Source organism: Myotis myotis, unplaced genomic scaffold, assembly GCF_014108235.1.
Source record: "Myotis myotis isolate mMyoMyo1 unplaced genomic scaffold, mMyoMyo1.p scaffold_m19_p_12, whole genome shotgun sequence".
NCBI classification, from domain to species: domain Eukaryota; kingdom Metazoa; phylum Chordata; class Mammalia; order Chiroptera; family Vespertilionidae; genus Myotis; species Myotis myotis.
Window position 1 is genome coordinate 25,051,634 of NW_023416316.1, and position 22,088 is coordinate 25,073,721.

The following is a 22,088-nucleotide window of genomic DNA, read 5'->3' on the forward strand; positions in this document are numbered from 1 at the left end:
CCACCACCCACTTCTCACTGTCCTGACTTCTCCTGCAGTCGGAATCCTACCAAGAGGACATCTACCCGCCCACGGCAGGGGCCCAGCCCTCTCTAACGGCCAGGGAGTGGCTCAGTGGGGTAAATAAAGGTGAGGAAAGCCCAGAAGAGGCCTTGGGCGGGCGAATGTGGGGGGAAATGGCGTGTCCTCTGGCCCAGATGGCTGAGAGGGGTTTGGACCGTATTTGTATTCTCCTGAAGCCCCGAGGACTGGTCCTTCACCATCAGTCCCCCGCCCCTGGGACGGTCAGATAGGGTCCAGGAAGGCAGGGACTTGCCCCGAGTGGCTCAGAACATTCCCTCCAAGTCAAGGGATTTTGCTCCATGGAAAACTACTAAGCTCTGGGCTGTGCAGAGTGACTGGATAGTGTCAGCTGGACCCTATGCCCACCCTCCCACCTGCACCTCCACAATCACTCCAGAGGCCCTCTAGGCAGCAGCCCCCACCCAGGCCCTTGGGTGCCCTCCGCCTGCCCTGACTCACCTGCCTGTCCTGTCAACATGAGGCCCAGCCCCCACTCCAGCTGCTGCCTCTCTGATTGGGATCTCCCTCTCCTTCTACCCCGCAAACCCCGCATTTGTATAACCCGTAGACAGTCTCGCTCCTCCCTGGGCCTCAGTTTCCTCACCCTTCTCTGTGAGCCTGCCTCCCCTGCTACCCAGCGTGCGGGGGGGAATTCGTGACTTGATGGATGGCAGGGCGGTGTGGTGGGACTGTCCCTACAAAGCAAGGGCAACGCTTCCCTGAGGAGCTCGCGGAACCGGGGCAGCTCCAGGGCACGCACCGTGCTGCTCTGACAAACCAGGCTTCCTTAGATGGTCACGTGCACAGGACCCTGATTCACACTCTGAGTGCCCTGGTCCGTGGGCTTGTGCCTGTCTGCATGTGGCCGAAGCTCCCACACCTTTTGCGTGTCCGTGTGTCTGCGCATGTCCGCTTGTGCCAGTGCCCCATGCCCATGTGCTGATGGGCACTCAGTCCTCACACGGCCTTTGCTTCCCTCCCAGGGCCTGTCCTGGTGTCCCTGAGGCCCGGCTCCGAGCTGCTGAGCCCTCGGCCTCTGCCCCCGGAAAGACCTCCCTCCAACTCCCTGGCCCCCGCCTCGCCTCACCTCGTGGACCAGACCGAAGCGCTGGTTGCAGACGATGGCCGGAGGCCCTTCTCTCTGCTCGAGGAGAAGGCGCCAAGGTGGACTGCAGAGCACAGGCTGGAGGAGAAGAAAGCCTGGCTCACAAACGGCTTTGACATCTTTGAATGCCCCCCACCAAAGACAGAGAACGAGGTGGGAAGGAGGGTGGGGGTGCCTGCACGGGGGTGGGTGTGGAGAAGGGGCAGAGACATGAGGGGTGAGGAAAACCACCAGCTGTGCGGCCTGGCTAGCTACTTACTGGCAATTCACTTGGTTAATTCACTCAACAAACAGGCAGGGAGCACCGTCTGTATGCCCTGGCGGTGGGCTTGCATACAGAGGGTGGAGAGCCACCTGTAAAATGAAGAGGGTTTTACTTGGTGGGAATTAGCGCCCCTCCAGTTCTGGCACTGTAGTTGTGCTTTCAGAGCCAACATTTCTAAGTGCTGGCTGTGTGCCAGGTCCCACGGTGGGCACTGATGTATCATCTGTGTGCGTTCTCTCAGCAGCCCTGGGAGTCAGTGGGTCGTGGCTAAAAACTCAAGGGCTGCCCTCTCACGGAGGGATTCTCATCCTAGCTCTCCTGAGCACTGCCTGGAGGACGCTGGCCCCAGGGGCCGAGTCTCTCTTAGCTCCAGTGTCCATCGCGGTAAAGTGGGGGCACTAACACCACGACCCTCACGGGGCCCTTGTGAGCTTCCAGGGAGATAACGAAGATCCTTACTTAGGGGGAGCACCCAACACCTGGTGCCTTTCTGCACAGCGGCAGCAGCTGTGATAATGCTGACGTTAGTTTTCTGACCCCCATTTCCCAGAGGAGGAACTTAAAGCTCAGAGAGGTTAAGTAACTTGCCTGAAGTCACACAGTGTAGTGGTGGTGAAAACTCCAATCTCCAGACACCAGGACCAAATATCCTTTCCTCCATCCCATGGGGGCATCTAAGGAGACAAAAAAAAAAACAACACAAAAAACATACACACACACACACACAAGTCTGAAATGTCAAGTCTTTTAATTTCATTTACTAGGTGAAGGAAACAAGGTTTTTGTAAAAGATCAATGCAATGGCTGTCCCCGTAGGCCTCGGCCACGTTACTTTAATCACCTCCACCTTTCTGAGTCCAAAAGGGACAATGCTTTATCCTTTCTGCTGGGGTCCTGCCCCCGCAAGTCCCAGGGCATTTACATTACCTTTCCCTCTGCTCTGCGCTCTCCCAGCTGCTGCAGATGTTCTATCGGCAACAGGAGGAGATCCGAAGACTCCGGGAGCTGGTGACCCAGCGCGAGGTCCAGGCCAAGCAGTTGGAACTGGAGATCAAAAACTTGCGGATGAGCTCAGAATGGTCCTGAGCAGAGGTCTCTGCCCTCCTCGCCCTCAGGGACACCACTCAGCTCCATGGGAGGTCCAGAGCCAAACCACAAGTCCCCCGAGAACAACCACTATTTCTATATTTTTTACCAGAAAAAGAAACTCGGTCGCCGCAGGTTTCCAGTGGAACATGGTGCCGCTTTCTATTTGCCTTCTCGAAACAACGGTGTCTGAATTGACTCTTTTTAGATGACACCTTGCCTTCTGTTTGATTCTGTTTGTAAGGGTACGTGATAAGCTCTAACTTCCCAAGGGAAAGAACACCGTAGAAAGTTAGAGCTACAAGGACCTAGGAGGTAAACCTGCCTGTGATTTTCAAACTGTGGTCTATAGAATGGGGCAGGCTAAGCAGGAGGCTGTACCCCTCACTCCCTTCCGACGGGACAACTCTCCTTTCTGTTTTATACATATGGACTTTGATGGAATACACAATTCTGCGACTCAAAAAAAATGAGAAGTTTGAAAACCAGTGATTGGCCCAACTTTCTCATTTTACAGGTGGGGAAACTAAGGCCCAGAGAGAGGCACATGATGCCGGTCCCCAGAGAGTTCGTGGCTGGGCTGAGCCTCTGCTCTCCTGGGATTGTCTGTCTGTCTGCTGTTTCTGCTCTGATACAAATCTCAGCCCACAGAGCAGGAATCCGTTGGGTCTGGCCTCAGGGGCATCCCTGATTTGAAGTGGCCTCCAGTCATTCCCTCTCTGCTCTCAATTTCTCCATCTGAACAAGGAGGCCCTGGGATCTACCACCGGAGGCAAGAAATGTTGGCCTTGGCCTACGGAAAATTACCAGTAGGGTGGTGAGCTGGTTTTGCGCTGGGAACTCACAAGACATTGGCAAAGTGGAAGAGGGAGGTTAACTTCAGGGAAAGAAGTCAAGGTCCAGCCTGATTCTAGAATACAGGGAGGAGGACAACACCATCCTCTCTCCAGCCAGAATCAGCCCAGGCGGGTAGATGCTCCCTGATGTGGGGCAGGGGCCGCAGGGCATTGCTCAGACCCTGACAGCCACCAAAGCCCTCAGGTCACAGAGCCTGCCTCTGCCAGGATGACATAGGCAGGTGTCCGTCCAAGGTAACAGAAGAGGCTCCCAGGACGTAGGGAGCCCAGTGTGGACAGTTTGCCCGCGAACCCCCTGGCGGCCCAGCAGTGAGGGCTTTGGGAAGAGGAAGGTTGTACTAGGCAAGGAAGCGAGACCACATGGCCCTAAAGTTCCCTTCCAACCTTTGCGTTTTCTGCATCCCTCCTTTGTGAATCTGTGTTCTGAGCCCTTCTCTGAGGTTCTCTCTTGGTGGTCAATACAATGGCTCAGCTAGAGGCAAATGTGCCTATTTACCAAGGATATTTGCCCCTTGCACAGGGTAATGCTGGAGCTAGGATGGGAACTGCAGGAGGCCACCTGGCCTGGTAGGTTTCAGTCCAGGCTGTCCATTCGAATCCCTTCGGGAGCATTCAGGAAATACAGATGGCCAGGCCCAACCCCGACCAATCGAAGCTGAATCAGCAGAGTAGGGCCTGGCCTTGTGTAGGATTTTGTAAGTTCCCATGTGATTCTGCAATACATGGGGTGGAGAGCCCTCGGGCTAGTCCATCTGTACCCGTCTACACTAAAGAGGACAAGGAGCACCAGGCAGGTGCTGGGACTCCAGCTCTGTCTGCTAAGTCCTCTAAGGCTAAAATCAGGAAGCTTTGTTCTGAGCCCTCCACCCGGTCTCTGCCCCCGGCCCTGTTCCCACAGGATGGGGGCTCTGATTGCGCCCTCTCTTAGCCATGGCTGAGTTCCCCTGTCTGCTGCACATACCAGACACCCCAGTTGCTTGTCTTATCCACCATTTACTCAGCTGCTGGGGCCCGCCAAGCTTGCTAAAGACCAAATCCTAGGTGTTGTCAGGAAAGCAGAATTCTGGACGGGGGTCATCTCTCCTGCCTCATTTGGGGCCAGCACTTCCCAGTTTACAAAGCCGTCCAACCTCCCCTCGCTGACACATCTTACTCTCACTCGGGTCAGGCGGGCTTGATTACCCCAGGTTCAGGAGGGAAGGTGAGCCTTAGAGAATAAGGAAACGGTCATGCCCGTAGGCACTGGCTACAAAGTGGTGGAGGCGGGGCTGAGTCTGGGGAGCTTCCTGAATGTCGCAAACTCTCTCTACCCCAAAGGGGCCCAGACCTCACCCTTCGAAACAATGCGAAGGCATCATGAACAAACGGTTTCTCTTCTTTTCTTTTCTTTTTTTACATCTAGAATAAATTATTTAAATTATTTCACAGCAAGGGAGCGGGATAGGTAATTTTTATCAGATATTTTTTTAAGCCATTTTTTAAAAATTACTTTTTTGTTTATGTTCTTGATTGATGAAGTGGGACTTGCCCGGGACTTGCAGGGCCAGTCCCTTGCGCTCAGGGCGACGGAATGTGCACTGGTCTTTCTACTCCAGGCCCTGGGAACCCCCAACTGCTGACTCAGGAACTTTCCGGGAATGAAGACAGCACTGGGAGATGAGCTTTAGGGCATCTCCACTTTAGCGCTACAGCAATTGTTCTTCCTGGAACAAAACTTGAGTATCATAGAGGGACGCAGGAAGTCAGACATTGAGCTATGCTTTTCCTATGAAACCGTGCCTGAACAGTTTGATTGTTTTAATGTTGTTTCTGAAATTCCATGTACCTTTGTAAAAAAAAATAATAATTATAATAATAATAATAAAAGTGAAAATAAATAGATGTGGAATCGTGCTATGGAAAGAATATAACAAAATAAACAGTACCTGCCGACACATTTTAATACATGGAACCTTCCTTTTCTTGATTTGTCCCACAAATAACAAGTAAGCACCTGCTTTTCCAGGCTGGGAAATAGGTAAAAGGGAATTTGTCCCTGCCCTCTGAAGTTTTAAGCCATGGTTGGAGAGAGAGAGAGAGGGCCAGGAGAGGGGAAATGTTGGCTGCTTTGGGAGGAGAAGCAAAGAAGGCTTCCTGGAGCAGGTGATATTTAGGCAGAAACTGAAGGGTAAATAGGAGCAAGCAGGGCAGGGAGCATTTGGGGGAAGTGTATTCAAAGCAGATAAAACTGCCTGTTCCCTGGCCTGGAAATAAGCCAAGATTAGAGCATAGACAGGGCAGAGATTAAGGGTATTAAAAGTCAAGGGCCTCACCCTGGAGTGGTTAGAGTGTCGGCCCATGCACGGAAGGGTCTCAGGTTTGATTCCCGGTCAAGGGCACGTGCCTGGGTTGCAGGTTCGATCCCCATGACTGGGGCCACGTGAGGGAGGCAACCAATCAATATATCTCTCTTACATGATTTTTCTCTTTCTCCCCCTTCCTGCCTCCCTTCCACTCTTTCTAAAAATCAATGGGAAAAATATCCTTGGTTGAGGATTAACAACAACAAAAAAGCCAAAGGCCTTATAGATGAGAGCTGCCCGCATCCCCTACCCCCGGCTTTATTGAGTTATGATTGATAAAAACTGTACGTATTTAGGTTGCACGTGGTTTTTTTAAGTTTCACTATGTGATGGTTTAATATATGCACACACTGTGAAATAATCATCACAATCAACTATTTTTTTTTTTTTTTTAGATTCCCCATATAGGTGATACCATCTAGGACTAGGTCTTCCTCTGTTTGGCTTACTTCACTTGTTATAATGACTTCTAGGCTCATCCATGGTGTAAGTGGCAGGACTTCTGCTCTTAGGTCTGAGTAAAGTTTCACTGTATATGCTTATGCCACATCTTCTTTATCCATTCATCCCATTGAGGGACACTTCAGTGGTCTCTATATCTTGGCATTGTGAATACTGCTGTAATGAACACGGGAGTGCAGCTATCTCTTCAACATACTGACTAGAAGTGGGATTGCTGGGTCATATGGTAGTTCTATTTTTAATTTTTGGAGGAACCTCCACACTGTTTTCCATAATGGCTGTACCCATTTACTAGGTGTACTGGTTAATAATGCGGATTTTTTTCAATAGATGGAGTTACACATATGTTGATATATATGCGATTTGATATGTATGCTATTTTGTTGTATTGACAGCAAGCTTCCAAACTTCATATGTCAAATTTTCTGAAGGTGTTACCATCATAGATATTTTTACACTTAAAAATGTTGAATTTCATGCCAAAAAAGCATTTGCAGGAAGTTTTTTTGTTTTTGTTTTTTATTTTTTACAGAGAGGAAGGGAGAGGGATAGAGAGTTAGAAACATCGATGAGAAACATGGATCAGCTGCCTCCTGCACACTCCCCACTGGGGATGTGCCCACAACCAAGGTGCATGCCCTTGACCGGAATCGAATCCAGGACCCTTGAATCCGCAGGCCGATGCTCTATCCACTGAGCCAAACCGGTTAGGGCTGCAGGAAATTTTAATTCATTACTTTATTTTGAAGAAAAGTGCTGCTGAAAGTTATCGTATACTTCTGGAAGCTTACAGTGAACATGCTCCATCTCAAGATACTTGTGAACGCTGGTTTAAACGCTTTAAAAGTGATGATTTCGATGTGAAAGACAAAGAACGTCCAGGTCAACCAAAAAAGTTTGAAGACCAACAATTACAAGCATTATTGGATGAAGATGCATGTCAAACTCAAAAACAACTTGCAGGAAGATTGAACGTTGCTCAGCAAACAATTTGCCATCATTTGCAAGCAATGGGAAAGATTTTAAAGGAAGGAAATGGGTGCCACATCAACTGAACAAAAGACAAATGGAAAACCGAAAAGTCATCAGTAAATGTTGCTTCAACAGCACGAAAGGAAGTATTTTTTGCATCAAATTGTGACTGGCGATGAAAAGTGGATTTATTTTGAGAATCCCAAACGCACAAAATCGTGGGTTGATCCAGGTCGACCATCAACATCGACTGCAAGGCCAAATGGCTTAGGAAAGAAGACAATGCTCTGCATTTGGTGGGATCAGGAAGGTGTGGTGTATTGTGAGCTTCTAAAATCAGGTGAAACTGTTAATACTGATCGCTACCGATAACAAATAGTCCATTTTTAACCCGTACCGGTTAAAAATGCAGATTGACCATTTACCGGTTAGTAATGTGGATTTTGTAATCAAAGAAAACACGATCATTTCAAGAGAAACATCAAAACTGCTTTATTCAAAGTGATGTCCATTGCTAGCTACACATTTCCCCCATCTTTCAGGTAATTTGTGGATACCATTCCAATAGAACTTTTCTTGTTTTGAGGCAGACTATTCAGAGACCCAATTTTCCACTTCTTCGTACGTTTTGAAGTGCTACTCAGAAAGTGCGTGTGCCATCGATCGGAACAAGTGGTAATCTGAAGGAGCAAAATCTGGTGAATACGGCGAGTGGGTTAATACTTCCCAGGCAAGATCTGTCAACATGTCTTTAACTGGTTTTGAAGTGTGTGATGGTGCGTCATCATGAAGCAAAATTATTTTGCCGTGTCTTCTGGCCCATTCTGGTGGTTTTACAATCTGGTGGTTCAAATTGATTATTTGTTATCGGTAGCGATCAGTATTAACAGTTTCACCTGATTTTAGAAGCTCACAATACACCACACTTTCCTGATCCCACCAAATGCAGAGCATTGTCTTCTTTCCTAAGCCATTTGGCCTTGCAGTCGATGTTGATGGTCGACCTGGATCAACCCACAATTTTGTGCGTTTGGGATTCTCAAAATAAATCCACTTTTCATCGCCAGTCACAATTTGATGCAAAAAAGAATTCCTTTCGTGCTGTTGAAGCAACATTTTACTGAGGACTTTTCGGTTTTCCATTTGTCTTTTGTTCAGTTGATGTGGCACCCATTTCCTTCCTTTAAAATCTTTCCCATTGCTTGCAAATGATGGCAAATTGTGAGCAACGCTTAATCTTCCTGCAAGTTGTTTTTGAGTTTTATATGCATCTTCATCCAATAATGCTTGTAATTGTTGGTCTTCAAACGTTTTCGGTTGACTTGGACGTTCTTAGTCTTTCACATCGAAATCCACACTTTTAAAGCGTTTAAACCAGCGTTCACAAGTATCTTGAGATGGAGCATGTTCGCCGTAAGCTTCCAGAAGTATACGATAACTTTCAGCAGCACTTTTCTTCAAAATAAGGTAATGAATTAAAACTTCCCGCAAATGCTCTTTTTTGGCATGAAATTCAACATTTTTAAGCGTAAAAATATCTATGATGGTAACACCTTCAGAAAATTTGACATATGAAGTTTTGAAGCTTGTTGTCAATACAACAAAATAGCATATCAAATCGCATATATATCAATATATGTGTGACTCCATCTACTGGGAAACAAATCTGCATTATTAACCGTTGAGGTTGAGACTTTAACCTGGGGGCAATTGGAGTTTCCAGGGTGTTTCTTAAAATTGTGGGAAAGGTTATTTCTCCTGGGGAAATGGCGAGAGAGAATCAAGGGAAAGTGAAAAGTGTAGGTAAATGCATACCACCCGGAAGGCCACAGCTAACTTGGTCCCATCGACAGGGCTAGACTAGCCTCACTAAAGGGTGGGGGAGCCCACCTCCTTCCAGTTAGCCCAATAGGAATGTGAAAATAAAGGGAACCCTCATTTAGAGTGGGGAGGCCAGAAGGGGGAGCCCTCAGGCACTACTACCCTCTAAATCAATACACACCCCACCGGGAAGAATTGTCAATGCGAGTGGGTCCTCCCTGACTACTCCCGCGGAGGAAGATTTCCTTGTTGCCCAGCAACTCAGCCAATGAGAAGCTGTCAGCGCCCTCAACTTCCACTTTTCCTTTCATGGACTTCCCTTCAGAACGACCCCTCCCAGTGCCCTCCTGGTCGGACTTGCCCATGGTTTTTGCAATAGCTTGCTTGTCCCGAATTGCAATTCCTCTGCTCTGCCCCACTAAATCCATTTTGCTGGGAAAAGAACCGGTTGTTTTGTTTTTAAGGGGTGCAGGAGCGGACCCCCATTTCTGCTGCGGCCACCACCTCTAGGCCAGGCACAAAGCCGCTAGACCAGGCCTGAGCCTTCAAGGACCGTGGGGGCAGGTGGGGCGGGCGAGCACCCTGCGGGTCGGGAGGGTGAGGAGGCAGCCACGGTCCCCCACCCCGCCCCCGGCCGTGGCCCGCTGCCATCTTCCAACCCAGCGCGGGGCCGGCCAGAGCCGGGGCCCCGCCCCGCCCCGCGGTCCGGTTTCGATTCCCCTCCAGCGCTCCTCCTGCCCCGGCGACGCCGAACAGTGGGAGTGAATGGCGGGCGCGGGGGCCCTAAGCCGAACACCTGGGGGGCCGGGCCCCGCCGAGTCGGAGGACACGTGCGGCTGGCGCTGCCCAGAGCATGGCGACCGCGTGGCCGAGCTCTTCTGTCGCCGCTGCCGGCGCTGCGTGTGCGCGCTCTGCCCGGTGCTGGGCGCGCACCGCGGCCACCCGGTGGGCCTGGCTCGGGAAGAGGCGGCGCACGTGCAGGTGGGGACGCTGCGGCGCGCGGGGCGGGAGCGGGGGGCGCGGGGCGAGCCCGGGGTCCAACCGCCAGCTCCCCAGTTCCCCGTTAGGACCCGGAAACCCCAAGGCAGCCCGGCGGCCGACCTAGGTATTGTTCATAATGAGAACGAATGCGAGCCACGGCCACCAGTCTACCTGCAGAACAGGTGGGTTTGAGAGTGAGGACGCGGGAGCCTTGGCTGTTTCGCAGGTACCCTTGACCTCGTCCACCTTGGCGGACCCGCCACACTGCTCTGGGGCCAGAAGAAAATCTGCCTTTAAACTAGATTAAAATCCCTTTCTATGGGAAAACAGCCTGGCAGCCTGGGAAGCTACATAAAGGTCTCTGGTTTTGTCTCCTGGCGCCCACAGAGAGGGGCTTGGACTGCCTGCCTGCGCTAGGGGCATCCTCTACCTACCCTGCCCCGCCCTTCCCTCTCCACACCCGCTTCAGTTCCACAGGCATCACTGGTGGGAGCGAGGACGGCCATTGTATCGATAAGGAAAGGAAAGCTCTGGAGGCAGAAGCAGCTCTTGAACTCAGGACTCCACGCGGTGGACTGCCCCCATGGGGTCTATTCTCACCTGGGAACCCTCCCCCTTGTTTAATCCTAATAGTGGCAGGGGCTCTGGGCTCTTGCTCCAGCCTGTGGCCCCTTCCTTGTTTGGTGGCTCAGGTCAAATCCCTCCACTTCTCCGGGTTAGGCGGCCCACCCATCTCTAGCACAGGATTCTCCCACTAACACCTCCAGGAAGTCTGCCAGCCCCACAGTGAAGGCCCTTTCCCTTGTGTGGCGTGACTTAACACTACCACATGGTTAACAACCTTGGAGCTCCAAGGTGAGAGTGGACCCTCACGTAGAGTGTAGACAGGGAGGAGATTAAGGGTATTAAAAGTCAGTGGCCTCACCCTGGGGCCGTGTGAGGGAGGCAACAGCATCTGCCTACACTTTCCTTTTCTTGATTTGTTCCACAAATAACAATTAAGCACCTGCTTTTCCAGGCTGGGAAACAGGTAAGACAGAATTTGTCCCTGCCGTCTGAAGTTTTAAGTCACAGTTGGAGGGAAAGGGAGGGCCAGGTAGGGGAAATGTAGATTGCTTTGGGAAGAGAAGAAAGGAGGCTTCCTCGAGCTCTGAGGTGAGAATGGGCCCTGTGAGGGCCAGTCCAGCAAGTGGGGTCCTGGGTTCAAGGCCTGCCTGTGCCCCTAAGGGCCTCCTTTTCTTATATGAAATGGCTGTGATGATAATAGCTCCTCAAAAGACTGTCTTCCAGTTGCTAAGGGTGCTGTCCAGAGATATGGCTGTGGGTCTCGTAGGTAAGTCTGCCCTCCTACCTATGGGTACTCATTTTGTATCCACACACCACTCACTCACCTATTTATCTGTCATCCATCCCTCCCTTCATTCATTCATTCATTCATTCATCAAACATCCATTTAGCACATACCTTGTGCCATGAGTCAAGGAATAGGTCAATTCTTCCCAGACTGGAGGAGTTCCCGGACTGGCAGGGTGGGAATACAGTGTGGTAAGTTTTGTAACCAGGAATCCTAATGGTCAGTGGGGAGCCAGATAGAAGACAGTGTGAACCAGGGGCAAGAAGCCCATGGAGATTTTCTGGAGGAGCTGCCATTGGAACTGGCCTTGAAGGATGAGGAGGGCTTCACCAAGTACCAAGATAGGAGAAATAGCCTCTGACTGGAGGGCACAGGCATCAGGAGGCCAAGTTACCCTTGGGTGATGGACAGGAGCTGGACTTGAAGGCCTGGAAATCACAGAGGGATAAGGGTGTGCTCCCGGAACTTGGGTTACTATTGTGTCCCCATCCCACACCCCACCTAGAATCAAACTGTGCACATACTAGTAGCAAGTGCTTGTTGGCTGTTAAAATAAGGCCAGCTTCCTCTATCACTTACTGTCTGCCAAGCACTACACTAAACACTTAATTGAGCACGTATTCTCCACAGCAATGCTATGAGGTCTACCCCATATTTACAGCTGAGGAAACCAAGGTTTAGAGGAATGAGGTCACTTGCCCAGGCCACCTCATAGGACTCAGACCAGGAGGTCCTGGCTGACTCTGGGGCTTATGCTCATAACTTATTGGGTGGCTCCAGTTGAAGCTGGCAGCCCCTAGTAATTCTGTTTGATTCGGCCAGCACTTCTAGGTCACCCTCTGGTCTCTATAGGGGAGCCAGGAATGGAGCAGGCCTGCCCTCGGGAAGCTACCGGTTGACCCCACAGTGGAGGATAAGGCCAGCAGAAAGACAGCTGGGATGGGGAGGGGAGGGGGTAAAGTTCCACTGGTGGGGAGAGGGTCACAGAGCAGGCCTTTGGTAAAGTATCTATTGCAAAAAGCAGAGGTAGGGAAGGGAGCCATTTCAGGTGGGAGGGAGAGGAGGGGAGCATGAACCCCACAGATCTCTCACACACGCAGATCTTCTGAACCCCAGTCCAGGCCAGAGGGCCACAGACCCCCCTGGAATGCACGTTCCACAAGGGCAGCTCCCGGAACAAGGCCCAGCATGTGTTAGGTGCTCAGTTAATATTCATTCTGTACGTGGATTCTCTTCCCCTGTCCTCACGCTGCTTGCCTTACGGTCCTATTTGAGGGGCTGGAAGATCAGGTCACAAGCAGGCTGGTCCTAGAAAGAGGCGGGGAGGGCATCATGGTTTGAAGAATCCCTGAGGGCCAGAGGGGCCCTCATTACAGCTCATCCTCTGACTTGCTACTTGACTTTGGGCAAGTCATCTCACCTTCCCGAGTCTCAGATAACTTCAGCGGAAACGCAAGGCAGGGGTGAGAGATGACTCCTGCAGAGCCTTGTTATCTTGAAAGTGACAGTATTAAGTCTTTTCCCCTAATTCCTTCGCATACAGAAACTCACCCAACAATATTTAAGGCAGCTGGCCACCAAGAAGCAGCAGCAAGTTGGCAACAGAAACCAGATAGAAGACGCTGCTGAGAAGCTCAAGGCAAGTGGGCCTTTCTTCCTCCTTCTAGTTGAGATGTCCGCGTTTCTCCTCGGACACAGGTGCAGCCAGTATGCAGCCAAGGAAAAATTAAAACCAACCTCAAAGGCGATCAGGTCTGGTGGGGTCTGGGCTTCTCTAATGTAGGGCAGCGATTTCAACTGGGGCGCCACAAGAATTTCTAAAACGTACCATACCTGACTATTTAGTCAAAGGCATGGGCCGCTTTTCCCTTAGATGATCAAATGAAAAACTGACAACAGCCAACACAACAATAGCCATCCGGTGCGAATGAATGAAAATTATACCTAATTTTTTTTTTTTTTTTCAGATCGGCAGAAAAGTATATTTTTGGTTGGGCCATGGGATTTTAGTAATTAGTTTATTTGTGCCATGAGATGAAAAAGGTTGAAAATCACTGATTTAGGGCGCCCTTTTTAAGCAAAAGAAAACAATATTAGGTGTAAGACCATGAGGGGGGGGGGGTCTTGCTAGGGTGGGGCCTGAGGCTACTGTTCCATTCGCTTTGTGGTGAGTCTGCCTCTGCCCCACACCCCAGCCTTGCCCCATAATACCTCACAGAATGGGGGAGTCGCCTTTCTCTCGGCATCGCCAAGGCCATTCTCCTGAAGGGACTAGTCCTCCATCCCCTAGACACCTTAAACAAAGCAAAATGCAGCTTAAGGAACACACAGATAGCTCTTTAAGTTTCACTGCCACGGTGAAAGGGAAAGTAAGGTATAAATATGTTCCACAAATATTTCCTTTCTTTAGGCTTCTCCTTTCCTAATGGTGTTTGTTTAAATGGATTCTTTTGTGTTTTAAGTGGGAAGTCGGGGCTGATGGTATCATGAGCTGCCATTTTGACCGAAAAAGTTGTTCTGTCTCTAGGGGCCTTTTATGTGAACTCGGCCAGCTTCAGCACCCCCTCCTGGGAGTGAGGGCTGGGGTGGGGGTGCCCTCCCAGGGCCTGCTTTGCTGAGAGCTCAATGAGCCCCTCACTGACTGGCTCTGACTGTGGCAGTAGCCCACAGCCGGGGGTGGGGGGTGGGGGGGGGTCCCCTGTCTGCAAATCTCTGAGCAGATACAGTGTGGGGCCCCCAAGACAAGATTAGGAGCCACATGGAGAGCCTAAGGGAGCGGGGTTCTGCTTAATCTAAGGTGTGGAAATGCCAAGGCCAAGCCAGGCCACAGAATTGGCTCCCTGTCTGCCCAACATCTATTATCTGAAAGATGACTGACTACAGGACTCAGTTTGCTGAGTAGAGTTGTGGTTTATAGCCATGGCCCTGGCGTAATTGTCAATAGTGTCCCTCACATCTTCAAGGGTAGGACTCCAATCTCAGGCAGATAAATCAGTTCAAGAGGATTTGGAAACAAAGTTGGCGCACCTGATGGGATGGGGGCGGGGCGGGGCGGTGCTTTGGGCTGTTTAGCTAGACCAGGATCGGGGCACAGGTCCCCTGTCTGCAAGTCTCCGAGCAGATACAGCGTGAGGCCCTGAGAATTAGGATCCATGTGGACTAAAGAGGCAGGTTTCAGCTTAGAGTAAGGAATGGTTTTCTTTCTTTTAACCTTCTCCCCAATTTTCAAACCTTTATTTTGAAATAATTATAGATTCACAGGAAGTTGCCAAGATAGTAAGTTTTGCGTGCCTTTCACCTAGTTTGCCCCAAGGGTTATAGCTTACCTAACTGTAGTACAATTTCAAAACCAGAACATTGACAGTGTGTGTATATGTGTTCTATGTCAACTTATCACCTGTGTGGATTTGACTAACTGCTGCTGTAACCAAAATACAGAACCGTTCCATCGAGACCAAGGTCTAACTTCCTGCTACACCCATATAGTCACCCCCACCCGGCCCCCAGCCATCCCTAACTCCTAGCAGTCACTAGTTTATTCTCTGTCTCTATCATTACAGCATTTGAGGATTCGTGGCCATGCCATATCTCTTCATTAATTTAGGGCTTTGTTTTCTTTCATCGGTATTTTGTAGTTTTCAGCATACAATTCCTGAACACGTGTCATTGGACTTACACCTAAGTGACTCTCAGAAAAATTAGCGGTCAGCATTTTAAAGCTGAGAGGTATTTGTATAAAGAGTTAGACGTAGAAAAGTAGGAGGCTGTGCCCCGCTAGGCCTACATTCCCGCGCGGAGCTGAGCAATGGACATGCTCATGAGAAGGACATGCGTTGCCAGTTCCCCCGGGCCCTGCCTGCCCTCTCCTCACTATGTTACCAGGCTGTCTCCTGTGGGCATTTATATTTCGGTTCCCGGTCAACAGCAGATTTTTAAAAATTCGGCGATAATTCTGCCACTCCAGGCCAACCACCAGTTCACATTTTGAGGCTTTGTTTTCTGTACACGAATACTCTTCGATATAGTATCCAGGGTGGAGGGAGGCATGGCGGCTCGTTTCCCTCTGTGACTTGGAGTTTGTGTCGTCCCCTGGCCTTCAGTGGGCGTTTTCCACGGTGCCCCACGTGCCTGGGTGTGAGCAGCCCCTGCAGGGCACTGTAGCGTGAGCGTCTGAGGCAGGCTCTGAGTTTCAGCAGTTCCAGACCGGTTGTCACGTGAGTGTTTTAGTTTTGAGGGTCCGCACATCCAGACTCCAAGCCTGTTATTGGGTTTATTCGTTTGTTTTGCTAGTGACTCTCTTTTCCCCCAAGACCTTGGATGGGTGACAAGATTCCTTGCCGCTTCCCCAGGCCAGTGGGCGAGTTTTTCTGGTGCCTGGTTCATGGATGGAACAGCTCTCTGTGACCCTGGCTTGATGCAGGAGACCCCCTCCTCGCTTCCCCCTGGAATCGGGCCAAGGGCCCTGCGCGCCCCCTGACTGAGCAGGCCCCAGTGTGGGGTGTCACAGACACCTGTACGCCCATCCCTCCCGGGGGCCGCTCAGCTCCTCTTCTGCCCACGGCTCCGACATCAAGTTCCCTCTGTTTGGGGCACCTGAGGATTTCCCTTTTTGTTGTCTGTTTGATTGTGGGGTTTTTTTTGTGTTGTCTGTTTGTTTGTTTTCAGGGAGTGGGGGAGTTAACTCATTAAGCCGTTTTCCTAATGTTGAACGTTTAGGTCATTTCCAGCTTTTCACTAATGTAAAATAGCATTGCAGCTAACATTTCTGGCACCTTGATTTACTTCCTTGGGGACCCATGTCCAGAAGTGATCCCTCTAGCTCAACAGGCACAACATTTGTGAGGATCACTGTACGTTCTGCCCAGCTGTAGCCGGCGGCCTGTGGCAGCGGGGTCTGGGGCAAGCGTGTTGCTCTGAACTCGTTTACACAGGGCAGTTGCCAGGCAAAGGCCATTCACCTGAAAATTAACCCATAAAACAGTCTTGTAAATAAGTTAAAATCAATAAAGATCAGACAGTGTCCAAAGTCTGCTGTTCAGAAGCCAATGAGCGAGCCTAACCAACCACTCCCTTTCATAGAACAATCCAGGCGGACTTGGTCATTAATCCCCAGCCCGCACCTAAGAAATGGTTTTCCCTGACACCCTTGTTGTTAGGCTGTTTGTCCCCATCATGGCTCCTCGGGGGCTCATACATGCAGGTGTGGGGAAAATTCAACACCTGCCTGCTACCCTGACTTTTTATTCAAACTGGGATAAGATGACAGTATGCAGTGGTTGGGTGTTTTTTTCCTGAATCTGCCGAATATTCTACAAGGAGCTTTTGATACTTTTATAAATGAAGAAAATGCATGTATATTTACATTTAGTTAATGTCTGTTGAATCCAGATCTAGGCAGGGATTTGGAATGTGCACAGTGTCAGGCTGGAAGGCCTTGGAGATGGGGCCACCCAGGCAGAGGAAATAACTTGTCATTGGTCACATAGGAAGGTAGAGGTGGACCTGGGGCCATGGCTGTGTTTATCACGGTCCACCCAGGAAGACAGAAGCCACGTTGGGGGTTTCACCCAGAGGAGATGAATGCAGGGAATGGTGACAGGCACGGAAGGGGCAGGGAAGCCAACCAGGGCGTGGTGAGGCAATTGGCCCCAGCAGGAAGCACCAGGGTCACCTAGGCAGGAGACGGAACCTGTGGGAACAGAGGGGCCGTCCTGTGGGAACAGAGGGTGGAGGGGACACAGGGAGGCAGGATACCCTGGCTGTTCCCCTCACCCTCTGACCTCCCTCTAGTTCCTCCTCCCATTGACCAAATCAAACCCAGCCTGAGGGGGATCCTGGCCTGCAGGAGTCAGCCCTGCAGGGGGGCGAGGGAGGGGGCGGGGGCAGGAAGCAGAGCCTAGACAGGCTCCCTGGGGAGTGTGTAAGCATCTTCAGTTCCTGGCTTTATACCTTTCCCTGTGACCCACCCGAGCTGTAAGGACTGGACCACGGCATGGGGTAGGGGATATGAACCAGCCTTTGCCAGATTGAGACTAGGAAGCTGAGGGCTTGGCCTTGCTGTTGACCCTGCCCACGCCATTGGTCTCCACCACCCCGCTGGGCGTGGCCATTCCTCTGCCCCTTCTTGCCAGGCACTGCCACATATCAGAGTGCACGGATGTCATAAATAATGTGGCCTGGGCAGGGCTGGCCAGCACACTTCCTTCCCTGGTGGGACGCCCCTGAGAGGCGGTCATAACAGGATTGTCCAAAGTCATACTGTTTTCAGCAGAACGCTTCTTTCCATTCCATGTGTAAAATCCTCTGCCTCCCAGGCCAGGGCTTTGTCGCTGCTCAAGTTCCTTCTGCCCCACAGCCCCTAGATCTCCTCAGCTAGACTGTCAGGCCCTGGCCCAGCCCCAGCCCCGTCCAGCCGCATCCTGACCTCAGTCCAGTTCAATCTGGGATCCGGTTTCACTTTGAACCAATGCAGCCTAAACCAGACAGCACTTCCTGTTTCATTGCCAGAATTCTACCTCTCCCTGTTTTTAAATTTTTTAACCATATTGCATAATCAGCCTCATATGCTTGCACCTGAGTTTTCTTGGGGACATTTTTAGTTATAACAACGTGTATTGCCATTAATATTATTTGGGGGGGGGGGCGGATTATTTTGTAGCCCTGGCAGGTATTGTTCAATGGTTAGAGCATGCCCTGCACACCGAAGGGTCTTGGATTTGATTCCCGGTCAAGGGCATATGCCTGGGTTGCGGGTTCGATCCCTGTCCCCAGTCAGGGCGTGTGTGGGAGACCCTTCAGTGTGTGGGCTGACACTTTAACCATTGAGCAACACTGGCCAGGGCAGGACTCATTTTTTAAAAGTACCTAACCATAGTTTCATCATCACACCAATGAAAATTAACAATAGTTCCTTAATGTCATCAAATATCCACCCAGTGGTCACATTTCCAGTTGTCTTAGAAGTGTCACATTTTATTTGTTTGAATTAGGAGTGAAATAAAGTTTCGAAATGCACTTGCTTGATGTATTTCTTACGTTGATGGCTCACACGCTCCTCTCTCCTCTATGCTGAATCTTTTGTTTAGATCTAGAGGCTTGGTCTGATCCAGGTTCACATCTGTTGGCAAGACTACTTCATAGGCAGGGTTCTGTTTGAATTTATTTTTATATACAGGATAAGAATCTAACTTCAATTTTTTGTCAAATACATGGTTAATTGCATATTGTACCAATACCATTTATTGAATAGTTCACTCTTTCAATAATTTGAAATGCCACCATTATTGTGTGTGTGTGTGTGTGTGTGTGTGTATAACTCTTTTATAGCTTTATAACTCTTTATTCTGTGTTCCTGACCATTTTATCTATGCATAAGCTGTATGGTTTTAAATCCTGTAGTGTTAGTTTGTTTGATATTTAATAAGGCAACTCATCCTTCATTGATGTTTTTAAAGCAATTTTTTACTTTTCTTGTGCTTATTCTCCCCCACTGGGGATCAAGCCCACAAGCCAGGCATGTGCCCTGACCAGATATCAAACCAGCGACTCTTTGGTACACAGGATGACGCTCAACCAACTGAACCACACTGGCCAGGGCTCCCCCATGACAATTTAATATTTGTTTAATCTCCATGTTAAGACTTATTTGGAGTGTGCCCAATTTATAGACTAAGTTGGAGATAAATAGCATCTTTTTTAAAAATATTTTTTAAATTGATTTCAGAGAGGAAGGGAGAGAAGAGAGATAGAAACATTAATGATGAGAGAGAATCATTGATCCACTGTCTCCTGCACGCCCCCTACGGGGATCATCAAGCCTGCAACCTGGGCATGGCCCTGACCAGGAATCAAACTGTGACCTCCTGGTTCATAGGTCGTTGTTCAACCACTAAGTCACCTTGGCTGAGCCAAATAGCACCTTTATAGTAATGAATCTTCCACAACCAAGGATATGTTTTTTTTCTTCCACCCATTCAGATTATTTTATGTCTTTCAGTACAATTTTATACTTTTCTTTATCTAGGTCTTTACAGCTTTTTTTCCAGTTTTATTTCTAGATACATTGCTATATTATCCATTATTTTAAAAGGACCTTTATTTCTCCCTGCATGTTCCAATTGGTTACGGCTGGTCCTTAGGAAAGCTTGAGTTCTTGTAAGTTGATCTTGTCCCTGACTGAACCTTGCTTTTAGATGTCGTAATAGTTTTTTCATGTTGATTATCCTAGATTTCCGAGTTGGCACTCACATCATCTGCAATGGGTTTTCTTTTTAGGCTCATGCAGAGTCAAGTAAAATCTGGCTGACAGGGAAATTCACTGAACTCAGATTGCTACTTGATGAGGAGGAAGTCCTGGCCAAGAAATTCATCGATAAGAATACCCAGCTTACCCTCCAGGCATACAGGGAGCAAATCAAGTCGTGTGAGGACCAAATTGACGTCTTGAACAGTCTCTCCGACAGGGTCTGCAGTATCAGCCAGGAGCCCGACCCTGTCCAGCTGTTGCAGGTAATGCTGGGTTTCTGCTTCACAGCTGCCACCTGCCAGCCGCCACCCACATTTCATCGTGGTTACTATGGCATTGAGCACAGTATTTACACACTGAGTTAATACATAGAGAATTGCCTTGTTAGCAAGTAGACTTTCTTGCCCCTACACAAGTGGTCAGGAAATAGACGTAGTTAGGAACATAATATATATCTTGGACTAATGAAATAACATTTACAGCCACCATCATGGATCTTAGCTTTAATATTTACTAGAACTCTGCAAAGTGGATAGTCTCACCCCACTTTACAAATGGGAAACTGAGGCTCAGGGAGCTGGAGTGACTCATTTGAGGTCACCCAGCTGGTAGGTGGCAGAGCTGGGACCGGAACCCAGGTTTCTCTGACCCTAAAGCTGCAGAGCATCATTGCCCAGGCCTCTACCTATACAGTCTTCATTGAGACACCGGGAGAGGCAAGGTCCTGTCAGCTACTGAGCATCCTCAGGAGCTGGGTCGCAGTTTGCTCAAGGGGGAGAGAAGAATGGTACTCCTCGGCCACTGGGCTCCCTGGAGGTTATTACCATAACGGAGAGAGAGAATGTCTAATAAATAGCCTCTATGATGTTCATGCTACACTTAGTGAAAGCATGTGTTGAGGGTGGTGTTCCTTCTTCGAGGAACCAGGGGAGAAACTCCTCTCTTCTGTCGATACTCCTGGGCAGTCACCTGTGCATTTGGATTGCTTTCCACTCACGTACGTCTTCCTGTTTCCTTCTTTGCTATGGCTTCTGGGAAGCTCAGAGCTAAATATGTTTCAAGTAGCTGGGCTGTGACTTCATAGCATATGTTTTGTGCCTCACCTCCCTCTGTTTTCCAGCTTACGTTCTTATCCTGGTTTCCTCTTTACTTCACTTCTCCCCCTGTAAAGGGAACTCTTGCAGTATTAGATAACCTTTGAAAGTTGCTTTAAAGGCTTCTGGGACGAAGCAGTGTAGGTATAAAGGTGGCACCGAGTCTAACCACAGATTTGCATGGGTTCAAACGGCTGGAAAAATAGCACAAATAAGTTTGTCAATGCAAAACCAGTCAAGCCAGGCCCTGGTGGATATTTCCACTCGTGTGCCTTTATGTGGCCTTGGTCAACTCAGCCTGTGTCTCATTGTTAGTTAACAAAAAATAAGCAAACCTACATAGACACAGACAACAGCATGGTGACTACTAGAGGGGAAGGGAGCTGGGGGGAGGGAGGAAAGGGCAAAGGGGGATAAATGGTGATGGAAGGAGACTTGACTTGGGGTGGTGAACACACAATACAGTATACAGTTGATGTATCGTAGACTTGTATATCTGGAACCTATATATTTTACTAACCAATGTCGCCCTAATAAACTCAAAATAAAAAATTAGCCTAACAAAAAATTCTGGGTGAGGTGCTGTCCTACGCACAATGGTTACTGTACTTTGAGGCACAGGAGGGTACATTTGTTTGTTTCTTTTAAAATAATGGTACCCCTGCCCAGCTAGCATGGCTCGGTGGTTGAGCATCGACCTATGATCTAGGAGGTCACGGTTCGATTCCAGGTCAGGGCACATGCCCGGGTTGTAGACTTGAGCCCCAGTGTGGGGCGTGCAGGAGGCAGCTGATCAATGATTCTCTCTCATCATTGATGTTTCTATCTCTATCTCTCCCTCTCCCTTCCTCTCTGAAATCAATAAAAATATATTTTAAAAATAAATAAATAAAAATAAAAGAATGGTACCCCTTAGGGATAGCTGATTCAAAGGGCTGCTCCATGGAGAAGAATGTTATCATTCCTCCATCACAGGTAGAGTTTCAAGGCTTTGCCATCTCTCTCTCTCTCTCTTTTTAATTCTCTGGTGCCAAAGCTACTGATTTCCACCATTCATCATTCCTTCCACTTGCTCGTTCATTTATTCATCACATATTCACTGAGCAACCTGTTCTGCCCAGGCCCCAGCTCATGGGTGGAGAGACATGCTCAGAAACAGGATTTACAACACAGTTCAAGTGAGCTAGCAAAAGTGTGGCTGAGAAAGGTCCAGTTCTGCATAGGGGATCAGGGAAGACTTCTAGGAGGAGGTGACAGTGGAGCAGGGTGTGGGAGGACCAGGAGGTGCATATAGAAGGATGAAGCAGAGGGGGCATTCCAGGCAGAAAGGAACCACGTGCGTGTGAGAGCTTGGCGGGCTGGAGAGCCACCTGCGCTCAGCCTGGCCGGAGGTGAGCAGAGGTGCAGGTGCAGGGGAGCTGGGAGATGCAGCTGGATCGGG

At 49.4% G+C, this 22,088-nt stretch overlaps 2 protein-coding genes across 4 annotated transcripts in view; both read left to right on the forward strand.

The window, feature by feature from the left end:
• CORO2A (coronin 2A) overlaps positions 1-5,310 on the forward strand; it is a 53,967-nt gene extending 48,657 nt beyond the window's left edge. The window contains exons 10-12 of the mRNA XM_036330247.1: positions 39-129; positions 1,047-1,321; positions 2,388-5,310. Of these exons, the coding sequence (XP_036186140.1) occupies positions 39-129; positions 1,047-1,321; positions 2,388-2,519 (498 nt within the window). The 3' untranslated portion in view covers positions 2,520-5,310. The remainder of the gene's footprint in view (positions 1-38; positions 130-1,046; positions 1,322-2,387) is intronic.
• A 4,368-nt stretch (positions 5,311-9,678) lies between these two features.
• TRIM14 (tripartite motif containing 14) overlaps positions 9,679-22,088 on the forward strand; it is a 28,607-nt gene continuing 16,197 nt past the window's right edge. For 2 of the 3 annotated variants that reach the window (XR_004971207.1, XM_036330249.1), the window contains exons 1-3: positions 9,679-9,954; positions 12,852-12,947; positions 19,583-19,816. Coding sequence is in view for 2 of the 3 variants with exons in the window: in XM_036330249.1 (XP_036186142.1) it covers positions 9,739-9,954; positions 12,852-12,947; positions 19,583-19,816 (546 nt within the window). In the remaining variant the exon portion in view is untranslated. Of the gene's footprint in view, positions 9,955-9,995; positions 10,137-12,851; positions 12,948-19,582; positions 19,817-22,088 lie in introns of those variants that run through there. The other variant, XM_036330250.1, reaches the window with a different exon arrangement.